The 20000-nt window shown below is 35.4% G+C and overlaps 1 protein-coding gene across 1 annotated transcript in view; it reads left to right on the top strand.

Moving 5' to 3' along the window:
• FOXP2 (forkhead box P2) overlaps positions 1-20000 on the top strand; it is a 235259-nt gene that overhangs the window by 206966 nt on the left and 8293 nt on the right. The window contains 2 exon segments of the mRNA XM_032483657.1: positions 148-217; positions 984-1147. Of these exon segments, the coding sequence (XP_032339548.1) occupies positions 148-217; positions 984-1147 (234 nt within the window).

Here is a 20000-nt window from a genome sequence, read left to right as displayed (position 1 = left end):
CGCCTTTTTTCTGTGGTCTCATATACACTCCTTCTGGGCTAGCAGTGGGAGGCTACAAGCCAGAACATATCTTTTTAACTGAGAGGATTGAGATCTACATGTTTTACATTTTGACTTATAAGTCATCTCTATATTTTTTTCTTCCAGAAGCCCCACCTTAGTAAAAAATATACCTACCAGTTTAGGCTATGGAGCAGCTCTTAATGCCAGTTTGCAGGTAATATCCTTAAAGGTATCTTCCATTGTCCTTGTGCTTGAATGTTTTGGCTTTTGGGGGGAGGAGGGGCATGGCTTTGTATTTAGATGGGACGGTGATTATTCTTAATCGTTGGCTTATCATCCAAGTAAGTTGTAGTACCTAGTACTGTAGAAAGCAAGCACTGGTTCTAATTCAAGCTACTTTTGATGTGAAGAAGCAAGAAGGACACCCTGTGGCAAAATCTGGAACACTCGGTTTTCCTGCAAATGCTAGATTGATAGAAACCTTTGCAAATGCATGTGGCTATGCATTAATATTTATCCAGGCTGTCATAAATGATTTCACATCATAGTGTTGGGGAACATGGTGCTTGTGGCAAAAACTTTAAAGTTTAATTATAATATATAATTTTTATGCAGAGGAGGCAAATGTCAGGACTTCTTTATTTTGAGTTAAGTTCTGGTCATTTTTAAAAAGCAGAGCAACTGCTTATATTATCTTGGGGTATTTCACCATGTGTGAGGACCCGACATTTCACGATGTGGGAGGCTGGGACAGAAGCGGGAAAATTTGCTGGGGAGAGCTCGTGTTTACATTTTCACATCACACTTCATTTCCTTGGTATCACTGCCACCAGTTGCCCGTTGTCTTTCCCACACATTTTACTGACATGCTTCCAAAATCCTGCATCAGAACTGAAACCCAGGAAAAGCAGATAGACGTTTAAAGAAATGATTTGAAAGGGCATTTTGAAAGTTGTTTTATACCCTCTTCATTTCACTAGGCTGCCTTGGCAGAGAGCAGTTTACCTTTGCTAAGCAACCCAGGACTGATCAATAACGCGTCCAGCGGTCTGCTGCAGGCCGTCCACGAAGACCTCAATGGCTCCCTGGACCACATGGACAGCAATGGCAACAGCAGCCCGGGCTGCTCACCGCAGCCGCACATGTAAGTGTGGCTCCCGGACTCTGTAAGGGGAAGGGCCTGTGTTCACCTGCTTCTCAAACATAGCAGCCTTCTGAAACTTCCAAGAGCGTATCAGTTAAAAAAAAAAAAAAAAAAAAGCAAGTTTAAGTGGAGCTAAACTGCACCATGTTCGTGATATAGAAAAAATGTCTCAAATTCGGTTTTAATACACCTTTTAGAGTTTCTCCAGTATCCTCTAATTATTATACCGGCAGGGCAGTCCTCTACAAATTCTTAGTGCTCCTAACATTCTCTTGGGGTTGTAAAACCGTGTCTAAGATGAGTCTACCTCTTATGGGCCATTATCACAGTTTGGTTTGGATGGTGCAATAAGAATATTCATGATGGAATAAGTTGTCGTAATTTTTACTACTATTACAGGTCTCTAAACCGTTTATGAACTGTAGTCAAGATATGGCCCGTTTTTATAAACCGTAAAATGCAAAGTTTAACTGTTACCCACAGTTTACATAGAAGCTAGTAAAGTGTAACTTTTTGCCTGTCTTATAAATCAGTGTAATTACATATTCAACTTTAATTACTGGTGCGTCTGTATTGGCAAGGTTTATATGTTATATTTTATGCAAGACTACGATTCCTATTAATATTTAGCAGCTAACTATATCATTAATTACTCTAAAATCTTTCCCCTACCATCTTTTTAATGGAGCTGAGAGAGTAGATGTATTAAAAATTGATGTATTGTGGATTTCAGAAATGTGTATGACACTTTAAAAAATGCCTGGCCTTATTCAATAGGCCAAGCATATCAGTTTCTTGTTTACTAAAAAGTATGGGCCCTGTTAGAACTTAGAATTCAGGGAAGAATATTAGACTCTGAATCCTGAGCAATTCATTCAGTTGTTAGAATGATTGTAACTTATGTCTATGTTTCTGAGAGTTAGACATCACATATTTCTAATTTCAAGTTATTGTGGTAAGAGTCGTACTTTCTCTCATTCTTACATTTTCTTTCTCTGTTTTTGCATTAAATATCTAGTCAAAGGCCAGAGGGAGAAATATGGTCTTTCTAGGTGCCTGTTTCCATTTGACCTTTCACAGGGTATTATTGTTGTTGACTTTTTTAGACATCTTATTCTGCTTGACACATTAATGTCTTTAAGATCGTGTGCTTAATTGCTTTATAGCGCTTTTACTCTATCACCTTTGTGAAAAACACACGGCGAACGTTAATGCATTTTATCCGGTTCCAAACCATTACTTTTTCAAAATGGAAAAATTTGTCTTTCGGAAGTGTCTTTAGATGTATTAAATAATACAAAAGAAGTAATAAAACTCGGAGTAGAAAGAACATGAGTATATGCTCTTGAGAGTCACAGTGCTCTAAAACAAGGAAAGTGAGCAATCCAACTCAAGTTTTTACATCCCCGCTTTATCAACCGCACGGGGGGAGCCTGAGGCCTTTTACTTTCAGCCTTTCTCCAGAGTATGCTAATGCTGGCCCCCTGTATAAAATGCTAAGACGATAAAACTTTAAAGAGCAAACAAGAGTTAGATCCTCTTTTCCCCCTTAAAAAAAAGACCTATTTCAGAGAAATGAAAGGTATTCATAATAAAAGTGTTTACAATGTCGGTGCAACTGACTGCGCTACTAGGCAATGTATAGTGGTTGTTAGGAACCATCTACAGGGGGTGTGCAGGGAAGTGGTTTTTTAAAATGTTGATTGTCCAGTGATAAGAGTCTTAAAATAAACGATGAATGAGGTCAATAAAATAGCTTATTGGACATTGTTTTTAAGAACCAGAAATCATCACTGGGCTAAATTACAGCATTTTTAGGTTAGCACTATTTTACATTTGGCAATTGCTGTTTTAGATTATTCATTTTGTTCTTAATTTAGTTACAGTTGAATTATAAAATGTCTCAGAAAAAATAGTGTGTGTTAAACAATATATAATAATTGTATATTTCATGCCTAACGTACTGCCACTCTGGGCTTATAAAAGTAAAATATTCATAGTCAATATATCGTACATTTTATGCCTATATGAATTAGTGCATGTGAAAAATATTTATGTGTATTTTCCATAGAGAGAGAAAAGGAAAGCTTCCCTCAGCTTGTTGGAAATAGATTTCAGAAAAGATAAAAGTTAGAGGAAGACTGAATCTTGTCTTTTCCTAAATTATATAAATTATAATCATATTTTTAATTATCTTTCAGAATATTGAGTCAACATTCATTCTTTGATTCTGTTTCCCCTGCCGTCATTAACATTTTGTATATTAGATGTCCAATATTATTGATGGAATGTCACTTCAGCATTTTATATCTTCATCTTCATAGAGTTTTAAGATGCTTGTACTTAAAGAATATGTTGTCATTTTATGTGTGGTATTAGACGGGAAAAATACTATCTAATTCTCTCCATCAAAATTTGGCTGCACGTAACTGAATGCATTTCATAGTACTTTGAACATTAAACAAAAGTGAAAGAATTGTTTTACACTTAAATAGCATAGTCATGTGTCCTGAAATTATATCATGGTGCTTATTGTTACTGATTGGGGGTGGAGGTTTAAGCTGTGCTGATGCAATTGTTAACAAGAGGCAAAGGGCCTCGTGGTATTAGCATATGTGGGCTCTGGTGGCAGATTGTAGGGCTTCCAATCCCAGACTTAGCACCTAATAGCTGAGGTAGATTTATTTCTTTCCTCAGTTTTCTCAGCTGAAAGTGAGGTAAGTAATAATAATACGTACCTCATAGGATTTTTGCACATGAAATGAGTGCCTGGAACATAATAATTGCTCCCTGCTTCCCTCATAGTGCTGTGTTCATAGTTACTGATTTATATTACCTCTCGTAATACCTTACTATTGCTGTAAAGGAGACCATAAACAATACAAAAATATTTTGTATTTTGATACATTCTTTTAGGCTCTCCATAAATGTGTGGCTACTTTCCTTGATAGTCCCTCTTCTTTTCCTCCCACCTCCTCTTATAATTCATAAAGTAAGTGGACCCACAGAGTGAAACAACATGAGACAGGAATTTGTGGTAGGGAGCGCCTGACTCAGCGTCAGTGAGATCAGAGGTTTTTGAGATGAGAAGATGTTATCTCAGATTGTAGGCAATGAGCAATTCGAATAGGATAATATCAGCCCAGAACAGGAATTCATGATATGTGCCTGGAGAACATTGTGTATTTGGTTTGACAGGAATTTAGAATATAAAAAAGGGAAGTAGAATTTAGAGTCTGTCAAGGGGACCGGACTGTTGAGTGTCTTAAACATCAAGCTATGGTGTTTGTGTCAGTTTGGAGCCTGTTGATGTTATGAGCTTGGCTTTCACTTGCCCACAGATGTGCTTTGGGAAGAGTAACCTGCAGGTGTGCTGGATGAACTGTACCTGAGTGGAACTCATGTGTGGAAGGATGTTCTGGAATTGGGAGAGAACTGGAAGCAGAAGATGAGTTCTTACAGTATGTTGTATCTGACTTAAATACAAAACAAAGGGCGGAGAGCAAGGAATCCGTACAGGGAGTGCTGAGAAAAGAAATACCAGAATAAGACAATGGATTGAATGTTGGGGACAAAGAGGAAAATTAGGGGGAAAAAACCATAGCGACTTTAAAAGCCCGCAAGAGAAATGGGGGACACAGAGGACAGGCTCAGGAGGGAAAATGATGATGAGTTCAGTATCTTACTTGCCGAATCCAAGTGTTCTTAGATTCAGGAAAAAACAAAATGGAAACTGTCTCTTCATTTAGTCTTTCTGTTCAACTCTAGAATAGTCAAATCCTATATGGTAAAATATAGAAGTATTCCTGAGATTAGGAGATAAGATGTTTTAAAACTTTAGAAGAGTAGAACTATGGATTAGTGCTTCTTACCGATTATTCTTAGAGAGCCAGAAATGCCAAATTATCATCCATAGTCTTCATTTTAACACTCCATATTTAACACTCCCCTGTGCTGTGGCTTTTACTCTTAGCATACCCAGAATGAAGAGTTTGGGAAATTAATGCATGTATTTTGCCTTAACCCTTGGCCTTTTTGCCCTTTCCTTTTTTTGTTTTTCATTCTCTTTCCTTACCTAAATTCTGCCTTTCCGTATGAGCCTAATCCTATTTTTCTAGGAGGCTTTCCCAAGTAATTTTGACCTACACTCAGCTCCACATTTCTGAAGAGCTTGTCGCCTGTACCACTATTTGGAACTAAGGCTGTGTGTGTGTGTGCGCGCATGCGCATGTGTTCTTGCACACGTGTGTGCTCATTATGCAGTTATTTCTGAGTTATTTCTGGCTTAATGGTAGGTCCCTTAAGGACAGAGACTATGCTTTAGATACATTATAACATATCATAGTTTATGAAACCCCTAACACATTATACGACACAAACAAAGCACTCAATAAACATATGATACCGATTATGAAGAACCAAAATGGGAGATGACAGTTCATTAGAAATGGTTTGACTTCACCAAGCGATCCCTGTAAGAGTACAATCCAGGATTCTCGTAGTGTGCTGAAGAAGAAGGGAGAAGAGATTTTAGGAAGAAGAGAGAACTAACTCCAATGTTCACTTTTATGAAGGAACCAAGAGATCTTTCTAACTATTGGCAGAGTATACTTGTGAGCTTGTATTTTTAATTTTAATATTTTAGTTAATTAATGTCTTTTAGAACTGTCCAACTTTATGTGAACAGAAAGTGGCAGGCCTTCACCTCATTTGTGACTATCCTCTGAGGTCTTGTTACATTTTATTTATCGTATTGAAGGTGAATTGAAAATGAAGACAAAAATTACCGAGATTAATAGAGTCCTAATCAGATGACTTCAAGAGGATTCTACCAGGAGGTAGAAAAGATTAAAGCCAGGTGGAATAATACAGATTCTGCCTAATAATTTTTTTAAACTTGTTTTGGCACTTTTCAATCAAGTCGATTTTTTAAATCTTTATTTTCTACTGCTGTTGAAAGAGTTCTAGAGCCTTGATGGTCTTTATGAATGCAAGGGATTCTCCCTGTAAGAGTCAGAGTTTAGGATCATTATAATTGATAATACTCTTCCCTTCTGCACCTCAGCGCCCACATTCCCTGATTACCAGACTTTGCGGAGTTCTACAGATTATGGATAAAATTACTTTAGATTTCTATTTTATATCGGTGTTTGCCTCTTACCAAAACTACCTTAACAGTTAGGATTGATGCTGTGTTCAGGAGGAAATAATTTGAACTTATTTCCTTTTCCCACGTGTTAGATTTAAATGAATGAAAAGAGAAGAAAACAATTGGAGTAGACCTGGAAGGTGAACTCATACTGGTAGCATCAGTCCATTATCTGCCTCCTTCCAAACTTGAGGCAGAAAGAAATTTAATGCTGTACTCGCCATATTTAGTTCAACTGTTGTTTCTTTTTTATTAAGTAGTTGTTTCTCCTCACTCTCAATGAGTTAGCTCAGATTTGCCTTTTCTTTCTCTTGTAAGAATGTTAAAATGAGGTTCCCATCTTTATATTTTCAGATTTTGTTTCTAGAGATCAATACGAATGTTCTTCCTGAGCTCGTTTTGTACCGAGGTCTTCACGCACAAAGCCTTCTCCCATGTCATGTCGGTCCCCCGTCTGATGATTAGTCTCCTGCTGTTGAATTTTCAGATCATTTCTTCCATGTCATTCCTGAGTCTTCTCAGCCTCCATGCCATCTCAAAGTTCTACTTGCTAATATTCTATAATTAGTTGCAGGCGATTATTATTTTCTCCCTCTTATTTAAGCAAATATTTGAAGTTTGCAAGTTAATGATCTTCTATATAGAATCAGAATGTTAACATGGCTCATATAAGACTAGAAAATACATTTGTGTTCTTAGAAGCCAAAACTTTAGGGTAAGGAAATCAAAGGCTGAGGCATCACACAAAAGAGGAGTAGTGTAGTGTTACTTCAGAACTGCAGAGGAGATCACATTAATCTTTTTTATTAACATGTTGAACGCACATTCTGTGTGTCCTAGAACTTTCAATACAGTGCATGTCCCAGTCATCTTTACAACACCCTCTGCTTCTTGAGAGCCTCAGTTTGTTGTATCTTTCCAGTGATCAACACCAGGCTCTCCTGGGAGTAAGAACTTTGCAACCAAAGACAGCTGAAAGGGACTTCCAGAGTCCCACTTTGTAAAACAGTATTGAAAATCTAATATAAATTGTGAATTATCATGAAACATAATGAAAATATTCAAGTATATAATATTACCTTTCTTCCTTCTATTCTCTTTGGCTGCCTTAAAATTTAAATTGCTGTTTGTAGGCACATGTAGAATTTGCAGACCCTACACCTTTGGCTGGTGATATTTTTATATAAAATCCCTACAGATCTTAGATCTCTCTGTGGGCAGAAGCATTTGAAATTGGAGTGGCTCTGGACATCAGAGGAAAGCAGCTGAAAGTGACTGACAACTTGAGCAAGTGGAATGCTCTCTCATTGTTTTCATGCCTGTTAAGCCTGCACAATTTTTGCTGATATTTTGGATCATTAAGATGCACCAAGAAGCTCTGAACATAAAAGCATTTGGGGGGCTTTACATCTGTTTTCACAGATTTTCTAATTCACAATTTTCCCCTCATCTTTAATTTTTTTTTCCCTAACCATTTCTGGGCCTCTTATAATTTTAATTCTGATTTAATTCCATTTGTATTTAATCTCTAAACTTTTTTTTTATTATTAACTTTGCTAGTTAGCTTTGAGATCTCTTTCCAAAGTGATTGTACAGAACTTATGACTATGCCAGCTCTTTATCATCTCATCTTTTTTTTTTTAAAGTGCGACAAGTGCGGCTCAGTAAGCTGCTCTTCTTTTTTACATTATTCCAGTCCCCGTATGTGGCACTTACAACTCATTCTCGTTCTTCCTAATAAAAAGGTCCTCCCAGAGATACAGTGCCTTCAGCTAAAAAGTGCTGTACCCCCACCGTGCCAAATGTGGAAATTTGTGGGTTCCTGTAGGGTTTCAAAGGATTTTTATAGAACTATACAGATGGTATCTGACATCCGTGGTATGAATCTCCACAATTTAGGCAAAGCGTGTCAGAAAACTTTTAGCTGACAGTATTGTAGCTTACTGCTTCTGTTTTATATCTAAAGAAAATACTTTGTTAGCGGGTACATCTTGGTTTGCACTAACACTAGGTGAGCCTTAGAAATTTCCTTTCGCTAAGGGTCAAAAATTAATTGACGGAATTGTTTAAAAATGAATATTGTTATTCACTATTAATCTTTTCCTTCTAGTACCAGGGGAAAATGAAGGTTTTTAAATACCCATATGTATTTTAACTCAGCTTTTGACATAGGGCTTAAGGAAGTGGATGTCTATTTGGTGAGTATGGGTATTTTATGACTAAAGGTATTTATGATGTAAAGTTGACTATCACTTTAGAATATTACTTAATGTGAAGGTAATTTACATAAGCCTATTTTAATAAATGTTAAAATTATCTTCATTTTGACTACTTTGGGAGACTTTTAAATTACCATTCAAATAAGTACAACAAAATACTTGAAAACTTTGACACCAATAAACGCAGTTTAAAATGTTATCTCAGGTTTCCTACATTCTATAACCAGGTTCTTTCATTAGGATAGACTTAAATAGTTTATGTAAGCAACAGATGACCAACAAATTTTACATAACTAGTGGAAATTAACATTCTTGTCAGTTTGCTCGACATTATCTTGATCTTTGAAGGCTGAAAATGGTGTAACATCAGCAAGACGTTGAAAAGGCAGGAGCGAAAGTAATCACTGGTCACATAACGTTATCTTACTCTGGATAAATTTACATTTGCCGCATTAAATCCAAGGTCTCTTTTGTTAATTAGCAGGTCAGAGAAGGACGTAATCCACTAGATTTAGAATAAAAGATAAATATTGTTTTTGCTCCCTATTCCATTTTCATGTTTAGAACTAACAGAGCATAACTAAGTACAGTTCAGGAGGAAACTGAACACTGAGTCAGTCCTCCTGTTGAATTTGAGCAAAGGCATAGTTCCAGCAGGGCAGCCAGTCTCAGAGATTAGACAGACCCATTGACAGAAACCGTATGTAATCCGAGTGGAGAGTAATCTCTGTAAAGATATCCAGGAAACAGCTTCACCCCAGCCAGCCCTGAATGGGCAGTTTGGCCAGGGAGACAAGCCACAGTCCAGAAAAATGGGTGCGCCACATCCGGGAGGACTGGCCGGGCCATAGGGCCCAACTATAGGACTTGAGATCATGATCTTCAAGGAGCCAGACCAAGTTATCAAAGAGGAAATTAGAGAGAAATGGGAACATTTGTGTGCCCAAATACCCATCCTCACATTTCTGCCTGAAACCCAGTCCAAGGAACAAGGCAAAAACAGTTGGGATGAAAGGTTGAAAGGAGTTTGGGAGCAGTAGCAAGAAGCTGACTTAATGGCCAAATGTCAAGATATAATTTAGACTTTCTTTTGTTTCACTAGCCAGCAGATTTGACACTTAAAGGTCCTTAGAGCCATAGCTGGATGTTCATTGAAAGTTACCATTTATGAGACACAAAATGGAATGGTACCAGTCGTATCTCAGTGGACAACTGTTTTGATTCTGAGATTGGGCACAATATGCTTGTACTCATCCATGATCAAAGTAATTACATCTATATTTTCATTTTATTACAGCTGTTTTGGTCACATCTATTATTTTTATAAATAGAATGGTAAATCTCAGAGAATTTAATTGTGTGTATGTTTTTTTTTAATCAGCACTAAAGCAAAACTATCTGAAATCATTTGGGAGTGAGCCTCCAAGTCATGTAAAATCCAGTTTCTTTAAATAATGTTGCATAAATTTAAATAAATTACAATATAATGTTGAAGGTAAGGGCAAGAAATCTTAGAGAAATTTGATATACATATATATGCATGCAATTTATAAAATTATGTTTCATTAACCCTAATTCACCTTTCTGTTATATTTCTTAGAACTTCTATTGACTTTAAATGGAACTTTGGAACTCTACCTTGGGGTTAGATCTTCTGGGATGTAGGCTAGAATTATAAACAGCATCCTTCAGAATGGCAGTGTATCTTAGAAGAGAAAATGTTATTACAATTATCAGAAAATAATATTCCTTTGCAATCAAACACAAAATAGCTGCATTTTTTAGAAGATAGACTGGGAGTTATGGTTTATTAAATACATTAGGGTTAAATTTGTACTCTGACTTTAAGATGAGAAATTAAAATTTATTTGCCCTGTTTATCCTTACCCACAGTGAAAAGGTATGGAAAATATGGTAGGGCATTTTCTAATTATATTCTGAACAAAGCAAGCCAAACAAGGTATATATGGAGTGAGGAATCATTTGTTCACTCCAATTTTTCTATCCTCTTTTAATGGTTGTACATTTCTGAAAGGAAGAGTATTTTCCTTTTCATCAAGAGATAAGCAGGATTTGTATCTGTTGAACTGGAATGATGATTCTGGGTACCGTCCTAATGGCAGCTATGTGCAAACTCATCCAAATCAAAAGAAAAGTCAGTTGTTCAACATAAGAATGTTTGTGGTAAATGTCATTTTAAATTACAAAAGAGAAAACAGTCTTGCAAAATAACAAGTTGGAAAAATACTGAGTCATGCTAGAAAAGATGTTTTGTAATTTCTTACTAGATAGAGAAAGATTTAATTTATAATTTCTAGTTGTTTTTAATTATATGGCCTTGTTCACTTCTGTACCTAAGGGAATTAAATATTTCCCTAATGTGTGCTTAAATTTAGAATATAAAAAATTCTAGATCTTAGTGGAAGAAATCAGGATTCTCATTTCAAAAGAATAAAATCATAAATAGAATTAAGTAAATCATTTCTTAATGACTATATAAATAACTTTGGTTATTTAATTACTCACATTAGCCTAAGATCATCTCTTATTTTAAAAAGTACTAGCAAAATCTTTTCTTTTAAAAGTAAACCTTTCCATTTAAAACTTAAGTTTCATTTATTAGCTTATTCCTGTGATATGTTAAACTAAAATACTTCCTAAACAATCATTCTAAAAGTTAACAAATGTTTAAGAAACATGAATTGTTTCTCATTTCAACCTGACTTTATATAAATGGAGATAACTAAACTTGCAATTTTTTAAGTCTACCATTAAATTCCAAATATAATTATATCATTTCCTTGTGCATATACTAGAAGGAAATGAGTAAAATTGAATTTCCACAGTCTCCATTTTTCATATGCTTTCTAAATGAGCATCAGTTATTTCACCAGTTTTCCTGTGAATCTTCTTCTTAGGAAAAAAAAAAATGACTTTTTAAAAAATGTTCTATTTGATGTGGTTGTATTCCAAGATAGCAGTCAATAGAAGTTAGCTACTCAGAAATAAAACAAACAAAACCAAAAACTGAGCCTCCTAAGACTAAACCTTCCATCTTGATAAAGGATTCTGTGTTTACATTTCAGAATTCATATTACATCTTCAAAACAATGTTACTTATGTAGTAAGCATGAAGGTTTTGCCATTAGCAAATCTGAACTAATTGAATAAAAATTTTACTTAAACATATGAAATTATAGTTAAAGTGCTAATCATATACTTTGATTTTTAAATGCTTATGTATAGTTATTACTCATTCAACAGCTTTGTGCTAAGTACTAGACAGACGTTATAGGTAGGTAAAAAAAAAAATCTTATCCACATATTTCTTTTTAATCAAATTAAAATTTTAATGCTATTTTTTGAAAGAGTCAAAATCAGTGCAAATCAATGGGCAGCAGTGGCCTATAGCAATGCCCAGTCAATTCTGATATTTTTAAATACCATTCATTAACAATTAAGATATAACAATATATAAGAGATATGGAAGAATTTATATGGTTCTAAACATTTTCTGTTAGATTTAACCAATGTATCCCATGTAGGTTAAAGGTATAGAAACTAAGTTAAGTAGAAGTAAGTATTAAGAAACTTAAAAATTAATAACTTGAACAAATCGGTGTTGAGAAGGAAATAGGTGTGAGGTTTAAGGGCTTGTACGTATTTCAGTACATCTGGTATGTTTCTCAGAGTACTATATACGTAAATTCATTTTACTGGCTAAAGATTACTATATTGGGCCAAATAAAATTATTTTCCATAGGAAAACTGAAGCATGAGGGCCTTAAGGCTATTTCTGAGGATAGGTTTTTTGAATATTATCCATGGAGTAACATTTTTTTAGTAAGGATTTGCAGTTACTGATAGAAGCGTGTTATATCCTTCAGGATGCTAGGGCCGGGGAAAAGATTAAAAATTATTCTTATAGGATTGTTTAAAGATGTATCATATCTCATTGTAAAAAGATGTTTATTACTTTTTTCAATGAGTACACTTTATTAAATATATTAAATATTTTTCTGAAATAACTAGGATTATCTGAAAAAAGATATAGGGGAATCTCCTATCATGAGTAAACCACATAAAAGTAATTTTAATCTAGTCTTACTTTTAGTCTTGACTTGTAAACATTTGATACAATTAACTTTAAATTGCCTGATACTGCCCATATTGTAGATATTCATGGTAAGTTTTTCTTCACAGCATTTGTTGACCTCTTTCATAACATTTAAGACCTAAAATTTTTATCATTAGTTTCTCAGTATCAATAAATACTGCATTTCTGAAAGCCTAATCCAATTTGCATTGTGCCACTGAATTTTTCCTGTATGACGACACTGTGTAAGTATTTTAATCATTACATTTGATGGTATCTAAATAAGGAAACACCATTGTGACTTTACAGTCTAACATCTATTGACAAGTACATTTTTAACACCTCAGTTTAAGAGAACTTCATTCATAGTACTTTCTTATTCTAAAGAAAAACTGGAACTGTTTATAGGATCTTTTACTTAATCTTGAATAAGGACAAAAATGAAGACAATTTACATTCCTCTGGAGGATACACTGTGTGACCACAATCTAAAGTAAAGAGGTAAAGTTTTCCATTATAATTTGACTCTTCGCTGAGGATGTAGGTAGCATTAACATTTCTTCAGGCTTTCCTGGGTGCGTAGGGTACTTATAAATTCCACAACTAAAGAAACAACACTTTTCTCTAGGTAACAAATCAGTCCACTAATGTAGATAGTCCTCTTTGTTTTTGGTATATTCCATTATGAGGGTGGGCTATAAAACTGAGCGATTAATGGAGGGTATAAGAATCAACTGCCTCTTTGCATTTGGTTTGCATTTCCTTCCAGTAGAGGCTTGGCAGGTTGAATGGAGCAGAGATGAGTTTCAGTCATTTAAATTGAATAAACGTTTATTGAGCACCTATTATGTGCAACATATTCTGTTGGAAACTGGCAGATGATCTGTATCTACAAAGAGGTAAAAAACCTCTAACAGAGGGAAGGATATGTACAAAGATAATGGGAGAGTTCAAGTAAAGGAAGGAACAAAGTTATAACCAAATTACAGATTCAGGCTTAAATGTATTTATACATGCGGAGAATTATAAAAGTCTTCGTGAAGCATCTAGCTTTGAGTTTTGCACAACACGAAATAGATTTCTGTTTGAAATTTATGATATTTGACTGTGGTTTGTTGATGGAAATAGCCATCTTAAACTTTTTCAGCCTAATATTAAGCAGAGATGAGGAAGTAGAAGATAGATACAAAGGATTTGAAGATATAAGCCAAGGTGACTAAGACACAAAGCATGAGTCTCATTCAGAGGGCAGATAATTCTTTTGCCTTGGGGTGGGGTCGACAGTTTGCCTAGAGAGGAATACCTGTAGGATGAGATTGGACGAGAATTTGGGAGCTGTGTCTTAGAGTTTATTAATCTCCAGGTTGAGGATAGGGTAGGAGCATTAGAAAATTCACCAGTTATTTGGAGATTCTTAGCTAGGACCTCAAGGGTGTATGTTACTTCTTTTTAAAAAGACTTACCTGTTTTCTTCTTTGCTACTCATCTCTGGAAGTACTATACTGTTTCACTAGAGGAAGTGTCCATATTTCCTGCCATTTTCCCTCAATATTCAATTTTAAAATACATTTTTCTTAAAAATGACATAAAAACATAGACTGAAATTTTTAAATAAATAAAATTTCTGGAGATCAAGTATCAGCTGCCTTTATGAATGTGGCCATTGCTACTGCTCATAGCTTCATCACAGAGAAAACTAGAAACAAATTTTTTTCAACGTCTTCCCCTCTTCTACTTTCTAATGCCCAAGTTTTCTTGGATCCACTATTCCTTCTCCTTGAGCGTTAAAGCAACAAATATAAAGATTCATCAAAATTGAATATGTGTTATCAAGAGTCATTGTCTATTTTAACTTTTAGAATTTTTGACAGAGATTAGGCTCATCTGTCTTCTTGGTAGAGTACAAGAGGGAACAATCTCACGTACATATAAATTTAAGAGCAATGTATACAAAACTTTTTAGTCTACAACCAACGGCCTGAATTCTTCACTTCTCACCACTGTTCTAATCCTGCTGCCTTAGTCCTGCCCATCATTACCTTGGTACACAGTGAGCTCCTGACTGGTAACCCTATCCCAGTAGCCTGTATTCCACATGCGCTTTGCAAATTCCTAAAACTCTTCTACCTTTTCACTGCCGTGCTCAGAAACCATCAATAGCCCTTCAGCTGGCAGAGAATAAATTTTGAGCTCCATAAAATGCAACTCAAGGGCCCTTCACCATCTGACCTTGTTCTGCTTTCGAATATTTCTTTATTACCAGTCCTTCTTTCTCCATGGCCTCTGCACACACTCAGGTTTCCCACAACACCTCTAAAATTCTCCATTGTTTACCCATTTCCACTCAGAATGCCCTTTTTCTCAACTCTGCATAATGAGCATTTTCATATATTTCAAAGCCTACCTGAAGTGACACACTCCTCCGTCACACAGATCATTGAGTGCATTGCCTGAATGGATCTCCTGTCTTTCATAACATACTTTCTGTCATGGTATACAGATCATATTTCTAATGGTATCTAAGTTGCCTGTGTGTGTGTCTTGAAGACTGCCTCTATTAGACTGTAAACTCTCTGAGAACAGGAACCGCTGTCCATGTCAGTCCCTAGCCCAGCGGTTTGCACGTAACGTTTACTGAATTGATGTTTTCAATTCTAACAAGAAGTAACATTTATCCTTCTAGGAGTGTTTCCAGGTCAGTTAACTGACTATGAACCTCTCTGTCAGGGAATAGTAACAGATTTTCTCTCTCTCCATCAATAAATACTTTCCCTGTAATTATCTAAAGAACTTCCAAATAGCTTTCTGAATCTCCCAAGTGTAAATTATATCAAATTAGGAAGTTGGCTATTTCGTCTTCAAGCAAGAAATAGAAATCACTGCTTTTCTACAGTAAATAGTAGGTAGTGGACTTGGAATAGTTGAATTAGAAATCTTCTGTTTCATGGGCAGAACGGTTTTTTTAAACTGTTCACAAAGAGTTCCTGGATTCTAGTTTGAATATTCATTATCTGCCAAATGGATAATTTACATTAAAATCAAAGATGAAGTTTCTTACAGATCCACTTAAAGGGATAGGACATATTTTATCAGGTTTGGAAGAACTACTAAAGTGACTGTCAAGGTAAATACGTCTACCTTCTGTCTGCGCACTTCTGTGCCAGAAGTTTTACTCTTCTGTGATAATCTAGATGCCAGATATTTATTAAGTGCCAGTAAATAAATTAAGGATCAGGCATCATAGACCCCTGCCTTAAGACATGTTAAAAAAATAAGTCTACTTACTACCTTTATTCAAGATCTCACAATGAGACCAAAAAAATCAGTTATTCCACTAGATTTTTTCCTTTTTGTTCATAAGTTAAAAACAAAAACCAAAAAACTAAATCCTCAATGTTTCAAATGTTATCAACTGTTTTACTCCTGGAAACAACTGATTCAGTTTGTTAAAAGTAGCTTCTACTTTAGTTATTATTGTTTCTTTTGGCAGGGGGAGTAATTAGGTATGTATGTATGTATGTATGTATGTATGTATGTATGTATGTATTTATTTATTTATTTATTTATTTATTTATTTATTTATTTATTTATTTAAATGGAGGTACTGGGGATTGAACCCAGGACCTTCTGCATGTTAGCATGCACTCTACCACTAAGCTATACTTTTCCCTCTTTACTTATTACTAAGAACTCTATTAAGGACTGTGGTTTAATCTGTAAGACACCTTAAGTTGTAACTGAAGGGAGAAGTCTGTAAATTTCAAATCAGGCTGGGAAAAATGGCTTGATGAATATCTGAACCATTCAGATCTTATTCATACCCGGAAAGAGTTTTTTCACCGAGATAGTCAAGAATTTCTTCTTTTTTTTTTATCCTTCTGAACATGTTCTTCCTTTACTACCTTTAATGAATTCCATTAGGGGTATATGTGCTTTGGGATTCTGCTTAGAGGCAAATAATCTCTCCCAGTTGTTAACTCCTCCAGTATCACTTAATTGCTGTTTCTCTTATTTGCACTTACGGCTGGCAATCTTGTACATATTTAAGCACATATTTCTCCCATCCCAGACAGTAAGTTCTTTGATAGATGCATAAATGCCCCCACAGTGCCTTATATCTAGAAAGTACGCAATAAACTTTTGTTAAATTAATAACTGGCAATGAGATAATGGTAATATGTTATTGGCTTTTCCTGTCAAAGTGAGATTGATGTTCTTTATGTCATTATGGACACAGGGGACGTGACTCAATCCACAGCATAAAGGAACTTTTGGCAGAAAATGTATTTTGTATGTCTCTTAAAATTTCCATCCTTTAGTCAACTTTGAGTTCATCTGTTTAAGGTTTCTCCAGCTGAACATATATTATCAGACTTCATAAACCCCAGTGTGCATACAGCACATGTGATGCAGGCCTGGACCATTCAATGCATGTATGTTAATGATTTGAATGACAAGCTAATGATGAGGCCTGGGATGGATGGCTGAGGAGAGGAAGTGCAGGGGCTCTGTCTATGGAGCATTTCAATGATGGCCCCTCTACTCTGAAATTTACTTTTCTCTGTTGATCTTAAAATGATCAGAGATATGACTTGGGATTTTGGCTTAGTGTTTCAGTGTTCAGAAATGCATTAGTAAATCATTCTTCGGAATAATTGTAATAATATGTTGTGTCAGTTTGTTCCTTTTATTTTATAACCTTAAATGTACTTTTAAGGAAGTGTAGCTGGTCATTACTTTCATAGCCCTAATGCCTGGCATTTGATATGTGGGGGGCATGTATCTTTGTTTTATGATATAGGAATATGAATAAAAGTCTTACATTGTAGAAGGGCTATATTTAGTTCATACATTGTTTAAAAATTAATTCATGTATTTATACTATAACTTCTTCCCAAAAAAGGATTTCAGGTTGTAATTATATCATGACTGTATCCAACATGAATCACTTATGACCCAGTCACTGTTCCATGTGTTTCACATATACAAAAAAATTATTCCTTGTAACTACTGTGTAAAGTAGGTACTTTGTTATCTCTGCATTATGAATAAAGAAACAGAGATACAGAGACATTAAGTAACTTCCTCAAGATCACACAGTGAGGAAGGAAAGGAGCCAGGATTTAAACCCAAGCATTTTCTCCTCAAAGCCAACTAAATTCTTAACACTGTATTATTAACCACTTAACTGCTGCTGCATGACTAAAGATTATAAATGAGGTGCCTAAATTATTCAAGATTACTTTCTGCTACAACTTACAAGTTAATCAAAATACTAAATACATAAAAAATATTGTATTTAATTATACCCTGTTCATTAAAACCCTTTCCATGACTCTACTGGAGAAGAGGATACATGAGGAAGTGGTGAGCCTGGCATAGACAGGGAATTACTTTTTAAGGCATTCCTTTATTTTATTTGAGTTGTCAGAGAGGTTTCTTTGGTGAAGGGTAGCTTCTTTCCTGGAAGAAAATCTAATTAGCCTATAGTGGTGTAACACATGGTCCCTTGAAGAATTTGAAAAAATAAACACTGCAGAGAGAGCTACTTTTTTCAAGAGCAAGTTAAATGACCCTCATATCCTGTAATGGGAGTAGGAAGGGAACGATACTGCTAATGGCCCCAGAAGAGACTAATTTCCAGTTCATCCTTCAACCCACCAAACGCATGTGGTTTCCTTGGGATCCATTCTTTTGACTTGGCATACCAGACAAGTGAAAACACATCTAATCTGTGAAATAGGAGCATTGAATAAAATTGTTTGATACAGTATTAGGATTCAAAGATTCTGTAGTTTGGGATATCAGAACGATCAAGGGAAAAAAAGGCTTTGGAGGCTCAAGGTCGGGGAGGTCAGTGAAAGCTGGACAGTCAGACTACTTAGAAGTAGATAAGATAGAAGTCGGTCCTTAAATGGAGACGGGATGTGCACAGGGAGAACACAGTGAGGAGGGAGTTCCAGGTTCTGTGTACCCACAGTGAGCTGAAGAGGAAAGCACAGACTCAGTCAGCATGAGAAACAGCTTGGGGCAGGAACTGAACACAATGTGTTAAGGATGATGTTTTGAGTCGGGAATAGAAGTTACCATTCAGAACTGCTGTTGTACACAGAGGGTTGAGGCCTGCTCCCCGAGAATGGCTGAAGGGTGTTGGCTGAGTCTTGTCTCATTCACCCATGTCTCATTTCAGATAGATTTCTGTACAAGGCAATGGCATAATGAAATAAATTGCTTGTGTGCTAAAATTCTCTGAGGAATGTAATGGGACATTCCTTTATAGCTGTCCTTTTAGAAGAATTCTCTTGTTAGGCTTGTATTTTAGAAATACATCCTGTTTGTTATTCCTCTTTATCTGGAACTTGAGACTTTCCCACATGTTCTTTATTCAAATAAAAATCCAACCCAGGAAAGTAAACACAAATGAATCAGATACTCAGATATTCAGCTTCAGCTAAGGGGACAGTGGCGATGGAACAGGAGATTAGGAAGCAGAGTCCAGACTAAGGAGACCTCCTACGTCTTCTCAGAGCCCTGAGGACGTTAAGACATGCCAGCTGCACAAGAGGTCAAATCTTTAGCTGAAATTATTAGAAGCCCCAAAAACTTTTAATTGACTTGAGGTTAACACCTTAGAACAGTGCTAGATATCTATGTATGTCTTGCCAATTACTCAATATCTGTTTAGAATTTAAACTTGAAAGTTTCTAATATTCATAGGTCATTTATGAGACCTAATTAGAAAAAGGTTCTATTATGTTAATCTTAGGAATCTATTCTAATCACTTCCAGTACTTAAGAGTTTAGCATTCACTAAAATGTTCTGAATCGCAGAATGAACCTGCAAAATCTAAAATTATAAATTCAACCTATAATGATTATTAAATCAAAACATCATCTTTAAAATAAAAGTCATTATGTGAATATGAACTTTCACATGTAATCTTACTAGAAGATTTCATTTGTGTATTTTGTGGGAATATTAACATTAGATCTCATAAATGTTTAAAATTCTAGACATGTCTACTTGATACCGTAACAATGAATTGGTTCATCAGTCATTTTACTCAAACTTTTGGCTAATTCAGTGAAACATTTAATCAGAGTAATTGTTGAATTCAATTGCTAAATTTTTTTAGTCACAATAATTGGTTTTGTTTTTAAGATGACCCTACTAAACAGCTTTTATGATTTCAGGCTTTTATTATTCTGGAAATCACCTATGGGTACACACACACACACACACACACACCCCGACACATAGATTCTCCCCGCCCCCCACCTCCATGGTACACTTTTCCTAACTCACATTTCTAATTGGCTGTGTAATCTTTCATTAGGACCAAATAGTTTATTCATTACATAAAACAGTATCTACAAGTTAGCCATGTG

Source organism: Camelus ferus, chromosome 7, assembly GCF_009834535.1.
Source record: "Camelus ferus isolate YT-003-E chromosome 7, BCGSAC_Cfer_1.0, whole genome shotgun sequence".
Taxonomy (NCBI): Eukaryota; Metazoa; Chordata; class Mammalia; order Artiodactyla; family Camelidae; genus Camelus; species Camelus ferus.
This window is presented reverse-complemented; position numbering and strand designations above follow the sequence as displayed.